This window comes from Zosterops lateralis, assembly GCF_965231275.1.
Source record: "Zosterops lateralis genome assembly, chromosome: 22".
NCBI lineage: Eukaryota > Metazoa > Chordata > Aves > Passeriformes > Zosteropidae > Zosterops > Zosterops lateralis.
The window spans coordinates 3,169,123-3,191,164 of NC_139782.1; the positions used below are offsets into that span (position 1 = coordinate 3,169,123).

The 22,042-nt window shown below is 47.6% G+C and overlaps 1 protein-coding gene across 3 annotated transcripts in view; it reads left to right on the top strand.

Annotated features, from left to right (window-relative positions):
* Window positions 1-7,956, top strand: part of VPS13D (vacuolar protein sorting 13 homolog D) — a 94,832-nt gene extending 86,876 nt beyond the window's left edge. For 2 of the 3 annotated variants that reach the window (XM_083876855.1, XM_083876856.1), the window contains exons 67-69: window positions 2,645-2,776; window positions 6,316-6,556; window positions 7,221-7,956. In XM_083876855.1, coding sequence (XP_083732981.1) covers window positions 2,645-2,776; window positions 6,316-6,556; window positions 7,221-7,352 — 505 coding nt within the window. In that variant the 3' untranslated portion in view covers window positions 7,353-7,956. The remainder of the gene's footprint in view (window positions 1-2,644; window positions 2,777-6,315; window positions 6,557-7,220) is intronic. The other variant, XM_083876857.1, reaches the window with a different exon arrangement.
* Window positions 7,957-22,042: the final 14,086 nt, after the last annotated feature.

Below are 22,042 nucleotides of genomic sequence, written 5' to 3' on the forward strand. Positions count from 1 at the left end.
GGAATTATCCCCACTAATTCCTGACCACTTCCTTCATTAGGCTGATGATGTGTTTGATTACAAAACTTGTGGCTTAAAAGTGGATCCCAAGGATTCTGTGAACTGCTCAGCAGATGCCCACCAGTCCTGCCATGCACTGGTCCCAGTGTCAGCTGGAGTGAGAGCTGCAGTGCTCAGCTGGGAGCAGGGCAGGGCTGCAGGGTTCCCTCCCAACACCCTCTCCCAGCCCTTTGTGCCTCCATCCAGCAGCACCATTCCCTGCTGTGCCGGGCAGACGTGAGGGCATTCCTGCCTTGTATTGCTTTTGTGTGCTTATTAAAAAGGAATCAGCAGATCTGCTGAGTGCCTGGGTAATGGAACCCAGATGTGGGCACTGCCGCCCGCTCTGCTTGACAAATCTGCAGCTTTTGGGATTTCACCAGGGTTGCTTATTATTTACAGAACGTAACTTGAGACAGCAGAACAAATTTTTAGATTAAAAAAAATCAAGTGGTGTGGAATGTTTTTAGCTGTGCAGACCAAACAGAGCAGTTTGCCAAGGAGGCAATGGACTGAATCCATTCAGTTTAGGCCCAGCACCAGTGGCACTGGGTTGGAGCATTGCTGGGCTTATCACCAAGAAGGGAATGATCTGTTATCACCAGGATCAGTGTCTGAGTGTGGAGGGCACAGTGAACACAAAACTTGTACTCTGAAGTGGTTCTTCCATTTAAAAACAAAACCAAAACATAAATCCTTGGCTCAGAAATTGCCAAAGCTTCAGAAATCCATTGTGGTGCCCAGTGCCTTTGTAGCACTGGTACTTTTTCCCTGACCTGCTTTGAGCCAAACGTTATAACCCAGTGTTCCCTGTAGTTACAGTGTCTATGGAATTAAAAGGCTCTATTCTATCCCACTACCATCAGGGTAGTCCTGCTTGCAGTGCTTCATATCCCTCTTCTCAAGGAACTACAGAATATTAGAGAGGTTGGCACAGGGCAATGTTTGTCTGAAGGAAGGTTCATGTATTCAGAGCAGGATGCAGCTGCTCTGTCCCAGTTATCCAGCCTTCCTGAGTGCCAGATGGAAAGTGTCTCAGCAAAACGTTATTGATTGGCCACTGTTAATTAAAACCCACCTCAGGCTACAGACAGTGGCTCTTTGAACTTGTCAGTAGGTGCCATAGAGAGGTTTAAGAGCCAACAGGGGTTTCTTTGATTAGTGATCTTTTGCCATTTTCCTGCTTTAGGAAGTTAGTAAGTAGGACAAACAGCAAGATGTGAATTATACTGGTTGGAATTCTTTAATTTCTTCAGAACTTTTGTCTCAACATTTTGCATTCATGGAGGCAAACAGTTTTGTTTATTGCTTTGTAAGACTCTAATAGGTAAAAACAGGCACGTGTTGTTCACCTCTTCTGTAGGTTTAGAAAGACAAGAATGCTGTACCTGGTGCAGGTGAATCTTGATTATATCTAAGGAATTTAAGGGATAGGAGAGGTGACTTGCTCCAGCACCATAGTACTTTATATAGCCCAGCTGTAACCACTGCATTAGGGGTTGTCAAAAACTTCAAGGAGAACAAATTTTAAAAGGATGCCCAGGTTTCAGGTGTGGGACAGGGCTGCTGAGGAGGAAAGGTGACAAGGAAATGAGGCTCCAGAGAAATCATCTGCAGATCATGGAGCCCAGAGGGTGAGTGCTCTCTCCTGGTGGTAGGCAGTTGCAAAAGCAAAGGTAAAGCTCTGTTGGACCTTCCTCCTGTCCCTGGATCAGAAAGGTTGGAGTTCCTTGTTCAGGGTTTTACAGAGTCAGGATGGGAAGGGAGAGCACTAATCCAAAATGGTGGGTTTGGCTGGGAAATTTGTAACAGCAGTAGCCTGGAAGAGCTGTGAAATACCATGGAGCAGCCCCAGAGTGATGCTGCTGGGAAGGGACAGGGAATGAAGCAGAGCTCGTCAGCCTGTAACACAATTCTTCAGGGGCAGGGCGTTCCAGGAGCTTGAAGGAATTTAGAGTATTATTTTTTAACAAAATTCTGCTAAGGGAGGAACTGAGCCAGCAGTTCTGCTGTCGCCAGTATCAACCTCTGATGGCTGTCAGCCCACAAGTGTGTGTCCTTCTTACTGTCATTTTTAATAGGCACACAGAAGGGTAAAGTATGTTAAATTCTGCTATGGAAACCCTAATTAATGAGGATTTTTCTTCTGTCTTAATTTAACTGCATGTTCCTATTTCCATAACCATAGAGTTTGCAGTCTCCTGGCACTGTCCATCAGTGAGAGTTCTCTCTAGGGTTTTGCATTATTATTTTCTTTAGAGCAGTGAGAAGAAACAGTCGAATCAGTAAAACTGCTGATAAATACATCCCCAAATCTTTAGAGAGTATATGCTGCTTAGGACACTTCTTTCTACTTGCCCCTTCATTGTAGACAAAATTCTTCTATTTTTATTATTGTATAATTCTGTGTCTCACAGAACTGTGTGATTAGACACCACATCTTCCAGATCCAGGTCTTCCAGGATCTACACAGAGCTGTGTTTGTCAAGACCTGGGATTTTTAAAGGCTTTGTATTTCAGTGTGACCAGAACTGTGTGTGCAGACAGATGTCAGGAAAGGCTGCACCTTTCCCCCAAGGTGATCTCTGTACGTCTCTTGCTGCAGGACCCAGGCGGAGCGAGTGCGGAAGCCCCGGTGCTGCAGGGGACCCCAGGGGCTCCTGCCCAGATACCTGGAGAGCCAAGCAGAGGGACAGGAGCAGCTCTTCAAACTGACAGACAACATCCAGGATGAGTTGTGAGTACACAGCCACTCGCACAGCTACTCTGAGTACTTCTGTTCTGTTCGCTGCCATCATGTCTTCACATCTAAAACTGCTTCACACACAGACACGTCTTCAGTTCTGGGCCCTCAGCACTGCAAGGACATTGAGGGCCTGGAGTGTGTCCAGGGAAGGGAACGGAGCTGGGGAGGGGGTTGGAGTGTCTGAGGGAGCTGGAGGAGCTCAGCCTGGAGAAAAGGAGGCTCAGGGGGGACCTTCTGGCTCTCCACAGCTTCCTGACAGAAGGGTGCAGCCAGTCAGGCTCTGGTCCCACAGAACAGGGGACAGGAACAAGGGACAGGATGAGAGGAAATGGCCTCAAGTTGCACCAACGGAGGTTCAGGTTGGATATTGGGGTAAATTTATTAATGGAAAGTCATAAAGCCCTGGCACGGCTTCCCAGGCCAGTGCTGCAGTTGCCATCCCTGGAGGGATTTAAAAGCCATGTGGATGTGGCACTTGGGGACATGAGTTAGTGTTGGCCTGGGCAGTGCTGGGGGAACAGTTGGATTTCATGCTCTCAGAGGGCTTTTCCAACCCAATTTATTCTGTGGTTCTACAGGAGGAATATCGGTTTGTTGGATTGGGTCTAAGGGCAGAATTCATCTCTTGCCCAATCTCAAGCATAGTTACTGATCAGCTGTGTCAGGGGTGGGTTGTTACATGCTGTGTCTGTCACCCATCAGCACGTCTGCCAAGGCAAAGGGTCAGAATTGCTGATGCTGGAGCTGGCAGAGGGAGGTGCAGGTTCAGCAGGGTCACTTGGTGTCACCAGTGTCACTGGGCAGGTTCCATGTGCCACTTCAGGTCCTGCCTGAGGAAGGGATTGCAATCTGCCAGTTGTGGCCCTGTGAGTTCACATTTGGGGTATCCTGTTTCCATCTCCTTTCAGTATCTTTGTTCCTATTCAGGATGGCTCTTAGGCAGGGAGACTGGAAAGAGCAATTTGTGACCAAAAACCATCCCCAGTGTAGCCCACAGCAGAGCAGTGGCCTTTGTCATCAAGTCACACGGTTCATTCACTGTGACTCTCACCATTAGGAACATCATTCAGCAGGAACACAGTGTTTCTTGTCATGGAAAATAAGTACAAAATTATGCCTCTGACTTTTATCCTAGTATCATAATCAGAAACACATTTGAAGACCTGATTATTTGCATATTTTTCTTCAGAGTTAAATCCATAAAAGGGGGTTTAATACCTTGCTCTACTGTTCTAACTAAATGTTTCCACATTTTTTTCCAGTTAGGCTCGCTGTTTCACTTCTGGAAAATATTGTGTAATTACTTCCTGATGTTGTTAAAAACCCCACAAATTCTCCAGAGATCTGGTTGCTTCTACTTTGTTCTACTGGATCATGTTTCATTTAATTTTTAATTTTATTAATTTGAGATATTTTTAATAGTGTAGATGTATCAGTTTTAAAAAAACAGTTGTATCTTACAGTTGTATCTGAAAAGGTTAAAAATACCTGTTTTAAGAACTAGACACTGAGAATAACTTAACAGTTGGCAAGAGCAAAGGTAATGATGCGTGACTCAAACTTAGAACAAAATGTAGAGCCTGAACTACAAATTAGCTAATGTTTCTGGGCTTCTCCATTAACTCACTGACCTCTGTTTCCAGTCCTCAGAATATATGCCACCAGTAAAAGTCTTGTAAGGAGAAGTACACACATTGTGTGTTGTTCCTACAGAGCAAATGCAACCCGTGGTCAGTGCCCAGGTGCTTCCCCTGGACCTGAGAGCAGCTGGCAGTGCCCTGTCTGTCCCCCTGGATGTCGTGGTGTCCCCAGGTCCATCCTGACCTGGTGGGATCTGGGGCCTCCCTTAAACACTCATGTTTGATGTGCCTGTCCAGAGGACCAGACTATTCTTCTGCAGCTGTACTGCTGCTCTGGGTTTAAATTAAGTTTTCTGTGACACTTCATAAAAAATGTCACTCCCCATCCTATTTAACTAATTTCAAAGGCAGAACTTTACCCTGAAGTGTTTGAACTCCAGTGGAAAACTGCAGGGCAGCTGCTGGTTTCCAGAATTCTGTTAATGTTGTCTTTCACCTGGGTTCCTCTAAGCTGAAATCCACTTTTCTTCCAGTTTGTTTTACTTAAAGGAACACAGGGTTTTTTTATCACCTCCTGGAGCTTCATCCAAAATTAGAGGTGGGCAAAGCCTGTTACAAGCCCTTTTTAATGAGGCTGGTTGTGCCCTTCTCAGTGCTGACATGACTGTGGAGTTGGTGTGTGCACCTTTCCCACTGTGAGGGAGTTCAGTGTAGAGCAGTGTCTTTGAGAGGACTGGGAATACAGAATTACTGGAGTTATCCTTTTATACCACAAAAATAAACCAAGGCCTGACCTCTTGCCGTATTTTTGGCTATTAACATACCTTTTATAGCTCTGGGTTTATTCGGCTACAGATCAGAGTAGCTTGTGCACAGTGAGATTTAACTAGTAGAGCCAAGGCTGCATTTGGAGATGGGAAACTTTTCTGTTTACCAGAAACACTGAGTTAGTGACAAAGGTCACTGATCTGTAAGGCAGTGGAGGATTCTGCAGGATGTGAGGACAGCAGGCAGGTTTGTATGAGCAGTGGCTCAGAGGGCAGCACTTGGGAACCTGCCTGACAGCAGTAGACTCCTCCTTTACAGATGCATGTCAACCCTGGGGGCTGTTGGCAGAGCTTTTTTACTCTATTTAGCACCACTCTGTTATTCTACTCAGTTACGATTCCATGTTCAAGTTGCTGAATTTTTCAGCATTTAAAAAGCCCCACTAATGAGGTTCATTTCAGTAGTAAATCAGGAGTGTGGGAGAATCATTTGTGTGTTCAACTTCCATTTCACTTTTGCACCTTCCAATTACTCTTTTACACACCAGCTTTTTCAGCCATCATAACTCTCAATATTCTTAACTCACTCTTCTCTCCCTCTTCCTATTCATCACTCAGCCTAATCTCCCTGGGGAAACCTGCTTGCTGCTTAACCTCTCACCCCTTGTTAAACAGCTAATTTCTCTTTTCTGCTACTGATCCTGGCAGCAGGTTCAACTCGTTTTTGGTTTTGAAGACAGGGAGGTGTGGGGAGCAGGGAAGCACAGGAGGGTTACAGGATAGCTCTTGTCGTAAATGTCTGCAAACCTTTCACATACCAGCTCTGGAACTGGAGTTAGTTGCAATTAAGCTTCAGCATTAGGACTTGCAGTGCTCCAGAGCAAGGAAATTACTGTTTCTAAGTCCTTGTCAAAGGACATTTTTATGTGTCCCTGTCATGCCCAAAGCTGGTGGCCAGGCAGGCAGCACTAACGTTTGATTTACAGCATGATCTTTTTATAACTAGGTTAGAGTGTCCTTCATCAGCTCAATTTCTAAACAGTTTAAATTAAACACAGATGAATTGTACTTGTTGCACTGCTGCATTTTCTGATGGACTTCTGAAGGTCACAGAACAGGTGAAGACACTGGTCAATTTGCTATTTTTAGCTTTAAGCTGATAACATTTTCTCCTCTGTTGCAGTTTCATTGCTGTGGAGAACATCGACAGCTACTGTGTGCTCATCTCCTCCAAGGCTGTGTATTTCCTCAAGAGTGGGGACTGCATGGACAGGGATTCCATCTTCCTGGAGGTCAGGTATGATGACCTGTACCACTGCCTGGTGTCCAAGGACCACGGAAACGTGTACATCCAGCTCACCAAGAAGGCTGTGAACACCAGCAGCGGCGTGGCCATGCCGGGCCCCTCCCAGCAGCGGCCCATGGTGAGGAGCTGCCTCCCCTTTCCCCTCCTGCTCCCCAAAGTGGTTTAGTCACAGCTTTTGTTTTGTCAGCACTGAAAACAGCTGCTGCCCAGCTTTCAGTGACTGTAAAAGTGGCTCCCTAAACTCCTGAGAAATATGAAGAAGGGAAAACCCTAAAATATTCCTGCAGGCAAAAAAAGTAACAGGAAGAAACATGTATTTACCTGTGAAAGGCTTTTAACTTTACCACATAAATGGAACTTGGGTGCTTTGCTGCCTGTTTAATCTTCTCCTACATGTGGTATTTTTTTACTGTGAGGTCTCTAATGCTGGAACCAGTGTTTATATTTTGTGCCATTACAGTAGTTACTCAGGGGCTGTTCTACAGGCCCAGTTACGAGCTCACCCCTGACCCAAGTCAGTTCACATTCCAAACAGACCAGCCAGATAAAAGGTGGGAGGGGAGGCAAAGGAAATAACCTCAGATATGGCACAGTGTTCCTGCTCTCACCCTTGAATATCTGTGCTGTACCTGGTGCTCCCTCGTGCCTCTTCCTTGCTCCAACCTCAGTGCTGAGAAGGAAACTCCACTGAAGTCTTTCTATCCCTTACTTCAAATCTAAAATCTATTCTGTTTTACCTGACAGCAGGAGCACATTAAGAAAAATCTCCTTTCTTTCTGCAGGTGAAAGTGAAATCAGAAGCTCTGGCAGTAAAGCTGTCCCAAGAAATCAACTATGCAAAGAGCCTTTATTATGAGCAGCAGCTGATGCTGAGACTCAGTGAAAATCAAGAGCAACTCGAGCTGGACTCTTGAAAATCCACTTCCTCACTGCCAGAAAGAGCTGCAAGTATCAGGCTGGAGCCAGAATTGTGTGACTAGAGAAGGAAAAAAATATAATTTTAGTATTTAGAGAAAACAAAAGAGGTGGCTTTTCTTTTTTAAGCACTAGTTGTATACCAGACGTGTAGCTGACACAGCTTTGGGTCTGAGAGAAGCCCTGTATTTTGCTAACATGTATATATGTACAAGTGTCCATGTAAATATGACGGGCAGCGGGTGTTGGTATAAATATGAGTCTGTTTACTGTGTAAAGAAATTAAAGGAGCTCTACTGAGTCATACTGCACTACCTGACACAAGCTCTTCTCTCTCTCTGTCTTCTTTTTTCCTTGAGAAAACTGATTTTCACAGTGGAGGAATGTAGATAAACCTTTAAAAAATAAAATAAAGAATTAATTTCAGCTGTTGGAGCACAGGTGTCCTGTGGTTTGGGGCTTTAACACCATGAATAGGGTGCATTAACACTGGGGCATTGGTTGGGTTGTTTGGTGGGCTTTTTGTTGGTTTTTTTTCTCTTAACTCACTAATACAGGTAAATACAGGAGATCTGGTCTTGCACTGAAATGTCAGACTCTTTCTTTAACAAAAAAAATGCATTTTGGTAAATAAAACAGGGAGGATTCAGTTTTACATTCACAGTCTGCATCTCAAGGCCCTTTCTCTGACTTGTTTTTGAAGTAGTTGAAGTGAGCAGCCTTGAAAATTGAACCTTTAACTTCAGATTTTTCCTTCCCTCAGGTTGAAGGAAGGGTGGGGGGAGAGGAGATCACACAATATCTTCAGAAGTAAACTTCTAAATAATAAAAATAACAAAGTTGGTTTTTTCCAATGTTGTACACTACACTGGTATTTGTGTCATTAACTGTAACCACACTGAAGAGGGAGGGATGAGTGCTCTGAAACACCTGAACCCACAGGAGCTGGAGCCCTCAGTGTCACATTTACTCCCTGGAGGTGCCAGGTTTGGGTATGAACACACAACTCTCCTGTAACTGCTGAGTAACCTGCATTTTAAAGTGTGACTTCATAAACCTTTTGAGTCAGTGTAAGTAGAGCTTTAACAGGTAAAGTAATTTGAAGTTTAAGTCCTTTCATGAAGGCACATGGGAATATTTTGGTGCTGAAGGTTAGAATGAAACCATTCTGAGCTCTTGTAAAATACTGGGCTGCTGAAGGTGGGGAGGGAAAACAAGGAGTAGTTCACTGCTGTTTGGAGCATTTCCAAGGGATGGATGGAGTACCTGGGGTCTGTAACCATCCATGAGGAGATGATGTGCAAACACCTCATTGAACAGAGGCACCCTTGTATAGAGAGCTATTTGTGTGAAAAAAGCTGCCCAGCTTCAAGGTGAAATAAAGAGTAGATGAAATAACAGCTCAGCAGGGGCAGGAAGGAAGAACTGTCTCTAACTGGTAAAGAGACCCCACACAGCATGGAAATTACACCTTTCTGTGTCTTCCTTCTCTACTCTCCTCCCCTTTCCTTTCCTGTTTTCTCAGTTCTCTCATCCCCTTTACTGACCTGTCCCATCCTTTCCTGTACTCCCTTTTCCTTCCTTTTTCCATGCCTTTCACCTTTCCTCTTCTTTAATGTTCTTCTCCCTGTTTATTCCCCTTTTCTCCCCTTCTCCTGCACTCTCCTCCTGTCCTCTCCTCTCTTGCCCTTTTCCCTGGCCCATAGTTTCACTCCTGCAAAGGTGAACAAATCAGGGGCTGTGTCCACACTGTCCCTGCTGGAAACAGCCCCACCCCTCCCCACAAAGTGACCCTGTCACCAAATCTGACTCCAGGACACAGGAACCACTTGTCTGCCCACTCCTGAGACAGGGAATGTCCTCACTTTCTCAAGGCATGAAAGTAACTGGAAAAAAGAAACTTCTAGACTCCAAAACCAGGGGTGAAGTTCTTTGTGTCCTTATTCATCTGTGGCACGTTCACAGTGGAAACTCCTTTTCCTTGCCATTGCTGCTGGATCACAAATGATCCTGTTCCCAACAGCTCCTACAGCTTGAGGGGTTCCTGCAGTGATGGGAGCATGGGGCAAATGTGAACAACACCCTTCCCTCCCCTCTGCTCCTGACACAGCCCCAGAAACTCAGTGTGATGATCCATGTGAGCAGCTCCAGTCCCAAAGGCTGCTTTCCAAAGCAGAGCAGTGTTTACATTTTTGTGGGGAGAAGCTAAGTGGCTGAATGGGCCCCATCTCAAACCAGAGCAATAATCAGACGTTTCCCAGTGATGGGGCCCTTTTGATCTCTTCACTATCTAATTTCCTAGACTGCGTGATGCTTTTCAACATTTATCTGTTTTCTCTTCAGTAAAACACTTTATAACATCTTACCCCAACTATATATATTTTTAACTTCTTTTTCACTGTTTAGTATGAATCTGCTTCCTCCAGTGCACAACCCAATGGGCTCACAAACTCTCTCAGCCCTTGCTCTGTTTTCCTTCTCAGAGGAACCCACCTTGATTTGCTGCTCACAATGAGGTACCTCTGGTACCTCATGCTGAAAAAGCAGGTTTCAGTGAATATACTCTCTTTAGAGTACAGCTTGATGCACAGATATCTAAAAACAAAAAAACAACCCCCCTCCCAAAAAAAAAAAAAAAAAAAAAAAAAAAAAAAAAAAAAAGAAAAAGCAAAATCAAAGCACATTTTAATTAAGAGCTGCTCAAAATCCACTTATATAAGTTTTCTTCTGACAATAACCCTGTGCATGTGTATGCTTCTGTATGACTTCTTTTAATATATGCACCCACCCCCAAATGTACATATACTTCAAAATTCTCTTGAAAAGCAAAGGCTGTGTTCCAGACTCCTCTATTCCAGCCTCCTAAAGTCAGGGTTGTTGCAAAGAGAGAACAGCCTTTTTTTTTCTGAGAATAAATGCAATAAAGTAAAATTTTAAAAAAGAACAAAACCAAACAACTTTACAAAAATAAAACAATAAAAATAAAAAATAACATAATAATAAAATGTCCCTAGAGCTTCAGACTCCAGTCTGGATTGCTGCAGCATTCCAGCTTGACAGCACACTCTTAGTCCACATTATGCTGCTTAATTTTATCAAATGTAGGACTAGGACAAAGCACTTCCAACTCCCCTTGTGTTACAGGTTTGACTTTCTTGCAACCTATTTCTTACAGCTGCTGGTGGCTTCCCAAATGGTCTGAGAGCTTTGACAGGGGGCTCAGGGCAGCACAAACCCATCTGCTTTCCCCTGCCAGAACCATCTCTGGCCAAGATAATGATTTGTTAACAGGACTTGGAGCAGTTTGACCGAACCATGGAGTTTTTGGGTTTCCTGGAGTGGTAGAATGTGAGGCAAACTCAGCCCCAGCTGTGTCTGTGACCAGCCCTGCTCATACCTCTGGTGCAGGAGGGGGCAGAATCTGACAAGGATTCCTGCCAGAAAGTAAACGTTACTCATTAACCACTGACAAACACTGGGGAAAAAACAGTCATATTGTTTTGCTTGGTAGAACCACAGTACATTTTCAGCCAGAAATACAAATACTGTGGGTGCAAACTGCAGTTCCCTTAGAGGGGTCAGGGCCTGGGGACACTCATAATGAACAGAGCATCAGAATCCCAGACTGGTTTGGGTGGGAAGGGACCTTAAAGACCATCCCATCCTCCCCCAGGGACACCTTCCACTATCCCAGGCTGCTCCAAGCCCCCTCCAACCTGGCCTGGGACATTTCCAAGGATGAGGCAGCCACAGCTTCTCCGGGCACCCTGTGCCAGGGCCTCCCCACCCTGTGCAAATAACACATAATTTATACAGAACACAGAGTCACGGGGGGCTGGCTGGTCTGTGTTGGGGTGTTTGGGGTTTTTTCCCTGTAGCCCAACCCTGTGCCCAGCACAAAGCAGGAGCAAGCCTGTACCTCAGGCCTGCTCTGGGCAGACTCAAAAGCACTGAAAGGCCATGGGCCAAGTAAACAGCTTCCATGTGCATTTCCATTTTGGATAAATGGCTGGGTCACCCAGAGGACACGGGCTGTGGATGGGAGCTGCAGAACAATGGGTTCTGAAAATGCCAGCAAAAAAAGTCCCCTGCATGCTTCAGCTGTAGAGGAATTCTAATAAATAAAGGAGAAATCCATCATACCAGCTATCCCTCAGCCCTCCAGACACCGCAAAAGCAAACATTTGCTCTGCCCCAGGAGGGTGACTCACCATTCCTGAGGACTGCAGCTCCAAGGCCTTTGGCAAACAATCCACATCCAGCCCTGCAAACCACCGGGTATCAAAATAATGATGTAGCAAAAAAAACTGTGCCTGCATGCAGGTTTAATGGAAGGAGAAAAATAAAATCCTTTTTACAAGTAACCCATCATTTGCATGACCAGACTCTCCCCCAGCCTTCTTCTGCAAGGCAAGGCCCCTTCAGCAGCTCCAGCAGCAGCATCACCACTGATGTCTCTCCCCTGCCAGTGGGCAATTCTAGGACCTTCCATTCATCCCTTTTCTAGATTTCTTGGAATCGCAAAGCATGGAGGAAACAGTATTTGAGGTAAACATCCCAGAAATGTGAAGATTGTATTCAGCACTACCTGCTGTGCCAGAACACATCTTTATTTGTGGTGTAATAGCACCTGCATGGTCCTTCAAAGGTTTATCCAGAGACAGAATCCTTATGTCTCCAGTTCAGACAGGCAAATGTTCCAGAATTTTGTGTATAAATGGGTACAATCATTGTTTCTGACCTGGCTCAGTACAAAGCTGACTCCAACTATGCAATTTATAGTCATAGAGTTGTTTGGCTTGGATGTTTCCATGGATGGGGCATCTACCACTGCTCTGGCAACCTGTGACTGTGCCTCACCTTCACTGTAACGTTTTCTTCCTCAGATCTGGTCTGAGTCCACTCTCCTTCACTTTAACACCACTTTCCCTTCTCCTACAGCTGCAGGCCCAGCTAAAAAGTTTGTCCCCATCTTTCAAGGCCCCTTGAAATAGTGGAAGGGGCTCTAAGGTCTCCCTGGAGACTCCTCTACTCCAGGCTGGTAACCTCCAGCTCTCCCAGCCTGGCTCCAGAGAAGCTCCAGCCTTTGGAGCATCTCCGTGGCCTCCTCTGGACCTGCCCCACATCTTCCCTGTGCTGAGGGCTCCAGACCTGGATACATTTCCTTCCTCCTGTATTGGGTGTCTCTGACCTGTACCAGCCCCAGCAGACAATGTCACCTTCACCTGGGACCTCCTTGTTCTTTAATGTTACTGCTCATGCCTTGTGCTCCACTAATCCCAACTGCTGATCCTGTCCATAAATACATTTTTTTTTTTTAAACCAGACCAATATCTACCTGGAGAAATTCTGTGCTGCTGCTGAAACCTTGTGAGCAGAAATAAACAGCTGCCAAGGTGATAATCACAGCGAGATCACACCAGGGCTGACATTTATAAGCAGGTTTAAGAGCCAACTCCCCCACTTTCAGCTTCCTGATCTCAAACAATAAAAATCCACACCACACACACAACTTCACTCACCTTTCTTTCCACAGACACCTTTTTCCCTCTCCTTTGAGCACACACCAGAGAGAAAACATGTATTTATACATCACCCAGATGGATTTCAGGCCAGGAATCCCCAGGGCAGGGCTGGGAGCTCTCCCAGCTCTGAGAGCAGCACCCACTGCCCCAGCAGGGCCCAGGGCTGTGAGCCCTCAGTGCCAGCCCAGCACTGTCTGTGCCCCGGCCTCACGTCTGCAATCACTGCAGGGTTATCCCGTGAGGATTTGCTGTGGGTTCCAGCAGAAATAAACCCCACAGAGCAAGGGAAGGCCCCTTCAGCAGCAGCATCACCACCAGGACTGCACACCCACCTGGGCTCCCGGGGCAGCCCTGGCTGAGAGCGGCTCCCACTGCACCCCTCACACATCAGGAGCTGCTTGTGACAGAATCCCCACCACGGAGTGACCACAGGGACCACCCCGGGCTGGGCACCCACAGGAGCCACATCCCCCCTTGTCCCGGGCGCACACAGCGAGGGCTCAGCCGGCCCTGGGGACAGGGGAGGGGACAGGGGACGGGACAGGGGAGGGGACAGATTCCCTCCACACCGGGGGAGTCTCGGCGCTCCGGGCCGAGCAGGGAGCGTTTCTGCAGGCCTGGCTCCCGTTCAGAACAGAAATATTTCCCTTGGCCTGTGCGCGCTGCCGGCCCGGGCGCGGTGAGCGGCCGGAGGAGCCGCTTTCCCATTCCCCTCCCATTACTCTTTTTGATTGGCACTTTAATGAGGGCGCCGGGGGTCGACCCCCTGCCAGGGGGCCGGTTCATGCCCCGTTTATCTCACAGTCCATGTAAGACTAAAATAACACGCCAGGCTGAGTTTCACTGGCTTGTGATCCCCGAGCCCACCGTGATGGATTGAGTGACTGCGGCGAGCTGGCAGCTGAAGTGTGTTGTAACAGTATCTTTCTGTCAGCGCAGCACAATGGATTTGCTGATTCCCGGCCTTTTCCCACTATCCCCGTTACCATCGGCCCGCCGCTTTCCAAAGTTCATTTTCCAGGGGGCTGCGAAGTGACAATAAATAACACGGCAAAGGTCACTCTGAGCTCTGCCCCCCCTGGGCCGCCCCGGTGCCAACGGGGACCCGCTCGGGAACCGCCAAATCCGCCCCGGGAACGGGGAAAAGGGTCCCGGCTGCTCCTCTGGGGGAGATCAGCTCTGCTGAGACAACACGGCGGCACTGAGGGCCCGGAGGGAACTGGACACAGCCTCAGGGATTCCCAAAGGCAACAGGGAACAGCCCCAGGGGTTCCCAAAGGGAACAGGGAAAAGCCCCAGAGGCTCCCAAAGGGAACAGGGAACAAACAGCCCCAGGGGTTCCCAAGGGGCTCCTCTCCAAAGGGAACAGCCCAGGGGCTCCCGAAGGGAACAGGACACAGCCACAGGGGTTCCCAAAGGGAACAAGGCACAGGGAACTGCCCCAGGGGTTCCCAAAGGGAACAGGACACAGCCCAGCCCCAGGGGCTCCCAAAGGGATCCTCCCCAAAGGGAAAAGGGCACAGCCCCAGGGGTTCCCAAAGGGAACAGTCCCAAGGGCTCCCAAGAGTTCCTCCCCAAAGGGCACAGGGAACAGTCCCAGGGGTTCCCAAAGGGCTCATCCCCAAAGGGAACAGCCCCAGAAGTACCCAAGAGGAATACGGCACAGGGCACAGCCCAGCCCCAGGGGTACCCAAAGGGCTCCTCCTCAAAGGGATCAGGGAACAGGGCACAGCCCCAGGGGTACCCAAGGGGAACAGGGCACAGGGCACAGCCCCAGGGATTCCCAAAGGGCTCATCCCCAAAAGGAACAAGGCACAGCCCCAGGGGTTCCCAAGTTTTCTCCAGACGAAAACTCTCAGGGGTGGAGGGGCTGAACTTCAGAGGCTGCAGAATCAGGACCAACAAGGCACAGGCCTTGTCACATCTCAGTTATTTGCACCAATATAACCCATAAGTTCACTAGGATATCCACTAGGATATCCAGGAATCGTGAGTGAGGCCTGGATTACAGGATAGGTACCTTTCTTTAATATTCTAAACATTCAATATCCTCATATCTCCTCTATAGGAAAACCTCAAACAAAGGATTGTTTTTCCTGTAGAAAGTTGGAGTCTAGGAAATGAACCAAATGTTTTAGTCATCCAAACAGGTCCTCTACTAACTGAGGCCTTGTCTCTGTGTCCTGTTCCCTCAATATCCCTTCATTCTCCTTGTCACTGTCTGCAAAGTAAAGAACATCCCTCACACACTGTGGACAACACGAATTTTTGGGTTCTTGCCATCCCACCCCCTCCCAGCAAAAGTGAAGAAAGGAACTCCACAAAAGAAGGGGCTCTTTACTTCCTGTATAAGAATTTTTGACAGCACAAATTTCAAACTAATCACTCTCCCACCCCCCAATAACAAATAGATCAAAAACCCACCCTGGGGCTAAGTAGGAAAGGTGAAGCTGTTTCCCTTGCTTAGGACAGCTCTGTAGATCTGTGTATCCACTGTTTATTTAAGGCCTTGCACAAGGCAAAATACAGCCAAAAATAGCTCCAAAACCAACTTCAGAGCTGCCATAATATCAGTGCATCCTCAAATATTTCATTGTGGGCACCTGAACCCTTCCCTGGATCCAGCTCACTCTGGGCCAAAACAACTGTGCTCCTGCCAACAGGAGAAATCACTAGAGAGAGACTGAGCAAAGAAAATGAGAATACAGATGTTGAAGGGACTCAAAGATCAAGGAAAAATGCACCAGGACCCAAAAAGAGAACATGATGAGGAAAAGGGGCCAAACCGAGGAGCTGCTGGAGAAACCCACTGCTCTCACTGGCAGCTGTTTGTATGGGCCACACAAATCACTGCACGGTGCAGATTTCAACCCACAGAGCTGCAGAAATGAGCCTCATGAGTTGAGGAGCTTCATTTGAGAGAGAAGAGACAACCCCAGCCCCAACTGGAGCAGCAGTGGCAGAACGTGGGGCTGCTCCTGGTGGGAGCCTTGGCAGAGTGTGGAGCTGGTCCTGTGCAAACTGCTCCAGAGATCCCAGCTTGGTGCTGTGAGCCCAACCTGCAGATCCAGCACTCAGCCAGCTCTGAACTGGCCACCCCAGAGCCTGCCAGCACAGCCCAGGGGTCAGGGATGTGCCACAGACACCGTGTGAGGCTTCCCTGGAGCTGCTGGTGCTCCCTCCACCTCCCAGTCCCACCCCAGCTCAGACCTGCCCATGCACACAAACCCTCAGTGCTCCTCGGGGGACAGGCAGACACTCACACCTTGACACAGGAGAGGGCAGACTGAGCCTACAGGCAGAAAGGCTGGGAAATATTAGGAAAAAAGAGTGGGTGGGGGAGCTCAAGGGACCAGTGGGAGGATGCGGGAAATCAGTAACACTGATCTGAATAACTGGTAACAATTATTAGATCTTTTTTTGGTATGAATCATCTCAGAGACTCATCATTTAAATGATGTCACTCAAGGGGCAGTAAAAAAATACAGTAGGAGCCACCAGCCTGCCCTGACAGGGGTTTGGGGTGTGATTGGCCAAACAAGCCTGGGAAACTTCACCAGTGCATGGACAAGGGAGGAAGTTTTGTGGAGAATAGACACTCTGAGATATCAGACAGGCAAATTTGTCTTTGGCAAGGTTATGATGTTACTTAGAGCTCTGATGAATATGCCTGAACTGCTGGAGAAGGAGTAGCCTCACTAATCTGATGACCACTGACCTTGTCCCTGCCCTGTCCCCTCCCCAAGGGTGGAATTTGTATTTGAAGCTACAGGTTGTAAAATCAGCCAGCCAGAACCATCCTGAGGGAACAAAACCAAACCAGAACAACAACACAAACCAAGGACACAACAGAATGAGTTTGAACAGAATCCGTTCTCTGGGTTCACCAAATCCACCCTTGCAGGAAAAGGGGCAGCAGAGATGGTGCTGCCTCATGCACATCCCAACTCCTTTTATCTTCTTACACAACTGCAGGAGGAGAAAACCTCTTTGATCAAGAACCAGCAGCATCAGCAGGCTGAGGAACTCAGCAGTAACCACATCACAGTCCTTATCCCTTTCTCCACACCTACCACACCCCCTTTTCCCAAACTGCAGAATCATGTCCATTTTCTGCCAACATAAAACCCCTTTGTCACCCAGCCCGTGTTTGCCTCTCACCTGAGGGCAAAGTGCTGGGTGCTGTCAGTGCTCCTCTGCAGCCAGGCACCCAAACCTGGCAGCAGCTGAGGAGCTGAGTGTGAACAGAGATTTAAAGGTAGTTCCAAGAACTTCCCAGGTCCCAAATGGGCGTGGGAACCATCCCTGTGTGTGGAGCAGAGCAGGAGACAAAGCTGGAATAATTCATTGCTGCAGGAAGGCTCTGAGCTTCCTGAAGTCAGGGATTATCTCCAGGCTGCTCTTCCTTTTGCAGACACAGCTCCCAGCATTTCCCATCCAGAACTGCACTGCCACTGAGAGTTTCTTGAGGGGGTTCTACAACAAATGTTTTTTACTTTTTGGAATTTTATGGAATTTAGGCACAAATAGAGAAAAATATAAGACTTGGCTCCTGGAAATCCTGTGCATTAGAGAGCTGCTGTGGGTTTCAGACCTTCCTTACCCAGGATGAGAGAAAAGGGAAAAGGAAGATTAGAGAACCCCGGAGTTGCAGTTGCAATGCAGTGGTTTTCAACCCAAGACTGAGGCAATACAAGGTGTTGCTCTCCAACAGACCTGTCACACACAAACCAGAGATAACCAGTCTAAGAAAGATCAAAACCTTCAGGCCTCACCACTCCACACTGATTGTGATGGAGCAACTACTTAAACCCCAGGAACTTTAATTTGCCCGGAGCTTTGTGGGGAGGAGGGAGTGGAGGCTGTGGGGATTTAGGAAAGGGTCAAGAGGAGAACTCCAGCACTTGGTTCCACATGTGAAGCACAGCCCATTTCAACAAGGTAATGTGAGTTTGAGCCAAGCACACCATGTCAAGTTATCAGTATCTACTATTAACCTAAAGAAATAACCTCAATGGTGAGCACAATGCTATGTTTTTACAACATCTGTCAGCAATTATTTGTATTTACTTGCACTGCAAATACAGAAGAAAAGTCAGAGAAATAAACACAAGAATTTCCACCAGTCTTGTGTTTTCCCACAAGGAATCTCTAATCATCACTGTTTAGACACTCACATTTATTCCTTGTCCTCTCCAGCGTGGAATTTCTTCCTAATCCTCTATAATAATTATCTGTCCTCATTCACCCTGCAGCAAATATGGACCAACCCCTCTGCAATTAGTGGTGTTAAATTCAGGGTTCTCAGAACAGAACCCATCAGAGCTGGGATATTTCTTGGACTGAAAGCAGCAGCAGCCCCTGCTCTCCCCTTTGCCTTCCCACATGCAGGAGGGAGCAGGACACCAGGGCTGTGCTCCAGCCGCACTCCACCTGTGCAAGGCAGGGTGAGGAACAGGTTAGCTGGGTGAAAAGTTCACTGCAAGCTGAGCTGTCTGTTTCTCTTGCTTAATTTATCCGATATTTGGCTAACCTTGCTCTGAACCCAGCCCCCAAGACCCCCTCCTCTCATCCCTCCCCGGCGGGTTCATGTCAGCCAAAGACACCGCCTGTAATTCCCTTTTCCTGACCCTGCGCGGGGGTGGGACAGGCCCGAGCCCGGAGCAGAGCCCAGAGCAGAGCCCCGGCACCGCAGATAATCGTTATTTATGCTCCAAACTCCAACCAGAGCAAACACAAAAGCCCTGCAGTCAGCAGCATGGCCTGACACGGTGTTCGGGCTTATCGGCCTCCCAGGACTGGGGGGACACCCCGGCACCCCCCGCCCCCCTCGGATGCTGCACTTCCTAAAGCTGCTCACCGTGATCCCCCCGGCAGGGCACAGCTCCCACCTCCACAGCCTCGGGGACACCATTAACCCATCATTGCATCACCTCATTTCTGCAGCTCAAGATCCTAAAAAAAAAGGAACCTGACAGACAAATTTAAATTTTTTGCAAAGCACAGAGCAGCAGCTGCCGTGACACAGAACACCAGCAGGGAGACCCTAAAGGGCTTTTTTTACTCCAAATCCCTTAAGGTCAGTGGAGAAAAGGCTGGAGGGTATCAAGATGAGCTACTGCTGCTCTTTGGAGAACAGGAGTCCCTGATCCACAGACCTTTATCCATCCATAAGCTCCTCACCCTGCAGAACAGAGCCAGGCTGTGCTCAGAACCCTGCAGAACCCTGCACAACACAGCCAGGCTGTGCTCAGAACCCTGCAGAACACAGCCAGGCTGTGCTCCTCACCCTGCAGAACAGAGCCAGGCTGTGCTCAGAACCCTGCAGAACCCTGCACAACACAGCCAGGCTTTGCCCAGGACCCTGCACAACACAGCCAGGCTGTGCTCAGAACCCTGCAGAACAGTTTCCCTTTCCCTGGTAACCCAGAGCTGCCCACACCCCTGCCCTGTGCCCAAACCCCGGTGCCAGGAGCCCCGGCCCCCCCTGGTCCAGGGCACAGCCCTGGGGCTCCCCCCGGGCCCGCACGTCAGAGCCCGGCGCTGCTGATGCAAAGGGCTGCAAACACCGCCCGGAACACGCGCTGCTGGCGGCTCTGCTTGTTTTCCTGCTGTGCCCAGGACTGTTCCCAACACTCCTCAGGGCAGCACAAAGTGTATTTGATGGGCTTCTCAATGAACTGGGCACGGCTTCAGAGCAGGGCACGGAGCAGACCTGCTGAGCTGCCCCTGCTCCTCCTCCCTTTGGGGTTTAATCTGGGGCTCCCCAGGATCCTCACTGTTATAAATGTGTATTATAAAATTGGCTTTTCGCAAGATATGTGCTATATGATTAATAACATAGTGAGGATATAGGATATAAGTTTATTTCTGCTATGGGTAAAAGAAGATTAGGCACAGTGGTAGTAGTTGATATAGGTATACTTAAACTAACTGTCTGGTTGGGAGAACATCCAGTGAACATGGAAAGAAGACTCTGCTGCTGATACACCAACTATCAGCATCTGCCACCTGCAGAAAGCACAGACCAAGGCCCAAGATAGAAGCAATAGTAAAGACACAGCCATGGAACACACAGGCTCTAAAAAGGCAGACCCAAGGAGGGACCAGGCAAAACAGTTCCTGGAATATGGAAACTAGTTTATAGAATTGTATGAATATTCATATTCTATTGTGATAACAAGGGTATTTAAAAAATGTCTCTGAGATAGCAGAGTGTGGACTTGGCTGAACGCCGAGTCACCCAGCCGGCCGTATTTGGCTTTTTTTAATCTCCTAATTGTCTTAATTATTTTATTAAACATATTTCTTAAAATTTACCAAAAAGTGAACCTCATTTTTCACATTCACTCATATTCATGTTGGGAAAGACGGGACAGGAAGGGCTTGTGGATGTGATTGTCTGGTAGGAAATACTGGAGACGTAAAAGCTGTGAGTGAAATAGAAATGAATTTCAGCTCTGAGATGTGATCATGGCAGGCAGGAAGATGGGGATGAGCTGGAGATGGGTGGAAGGACAGAAAACAAAAGGACCCAAGGGTGCAGCCCCTCTCCACCCTGCCAAAGTATCAGGGAAAAGGTAGATAAGAAAAGTAGTTTTTAGAGTTTAGAATACAGGATGACATGGTGATAGAGCAGTTCTCATGGGCTGCATGCAAAGTCTGTAGGTTTTGTATCTTGTGCCGGTTGGTCACTGTAAATTAGAATATTCAACACAAAAGGAGATAGAATGGATTGTAATAAGGTCCTCACTCTCTCTTACCCCTCTTAGCTCCTTTACCTCCCTCACCTCACACCCTCTCCCTCTCTCTTTGGGGTTCCCTCCAGCCCAGGCTGGTGGCTGAAGGCAAAGCCCTTTTTACCCACAACCCTTACAATAAACCCACGTGTCCTAGAACATCTCAGGTCTGCAGAGTTCCCTCTCCCTGCCCTCCACAGATGCTCCTACACATTCCCACCCTGCTCTCACCTCCCTGAGAGGGTAACTCAGGATGTGCCCAACATTCTGTGAATGGAGCAGAACAAATGTTTTCTGTAAACCTTATAATTTCTGACCTGACAAAGAACCTCAACAGCTGTGCCATGGCTTTGATACACCTGAGCTGCCTCAGGTCCAGGAGAGACTCTCACAGACAACTTATTATTATTTTTACAATCTGTGTCATCAGAGTGCCCAAAACTCCATTACAGTGTGTCTGTCCCACTGACAGGGAGGGCAGAAAGGAGTCTGACAGCTTTACAAGAAGTGGAAATTCCTTGTGGTCTAAGAACAATATTGAACTTGTTTCTCAGGGTCAGCAGATGATCTCGCCTTGACACACTTCATTTCTCTGGCAGCAGTGAAGACTGGCCTAGTTCTGATGTAGTCACTAATTTAGTGACACCATCCCTTCCAAACTTCACCACTCCCACACCAAAGTAGCAAAATACCAGTTCACAAAGAGCACTTTGAAATGAAAACCCCCACGCCCTGACCAAAGGACACGATCCAGCACCACCCTCCCCATCTAATGCTCCGTGTTTTCAAGGCATGAAAGTCTCTGAGAGGAGCCAAGGAAGGTTGTCAGGAAGACATGGAACTTCAAACTGCTACATAAGTAAACTGAGGATACACAAAACCCCCTCAGCCCACCTGGAATAACCCCCCTGGTACCTGCATTCCTCCACAGCAGGGCCAGCACAGCTACTCCCCACTGCCTCAACATCATCCATCTATTAAATAATTAACAATGTATAATTTCCATACAAGGAATCCTTGGTGCAAACTCTTTTAAGGATTTTAACTCCTCTTCAAAACTTCTGGGATTGGTCATGGGTGGGCAAAAGGGAGCAGAATTGTTACAACAGGTCAGAGAAAAAGTCAATCACAGACCTCAGTCCCACAGATCCCTGTTTGCTCCTTCCAGCCACCACACAGAAAAGCAAAAACACTTCAAATGATGCCATACCTGCATAATTAAAGGCAAGCTGAATCTAATGAAGCTCAAATTGTTTACAGGTGCAGCTTAAGCATCACCTAATTTTAAAAAAAAAGACTGCTTCTTTTTTCTCTACATCAGCATAGTTGATGCAGCCATTTTAATAATTCAGCCCAAAACCCCAGAGTTTGTTCATAACAGAAAAAAGCTTGTTCAAACCTTGAGAGAGACAATTTTCACTTTAA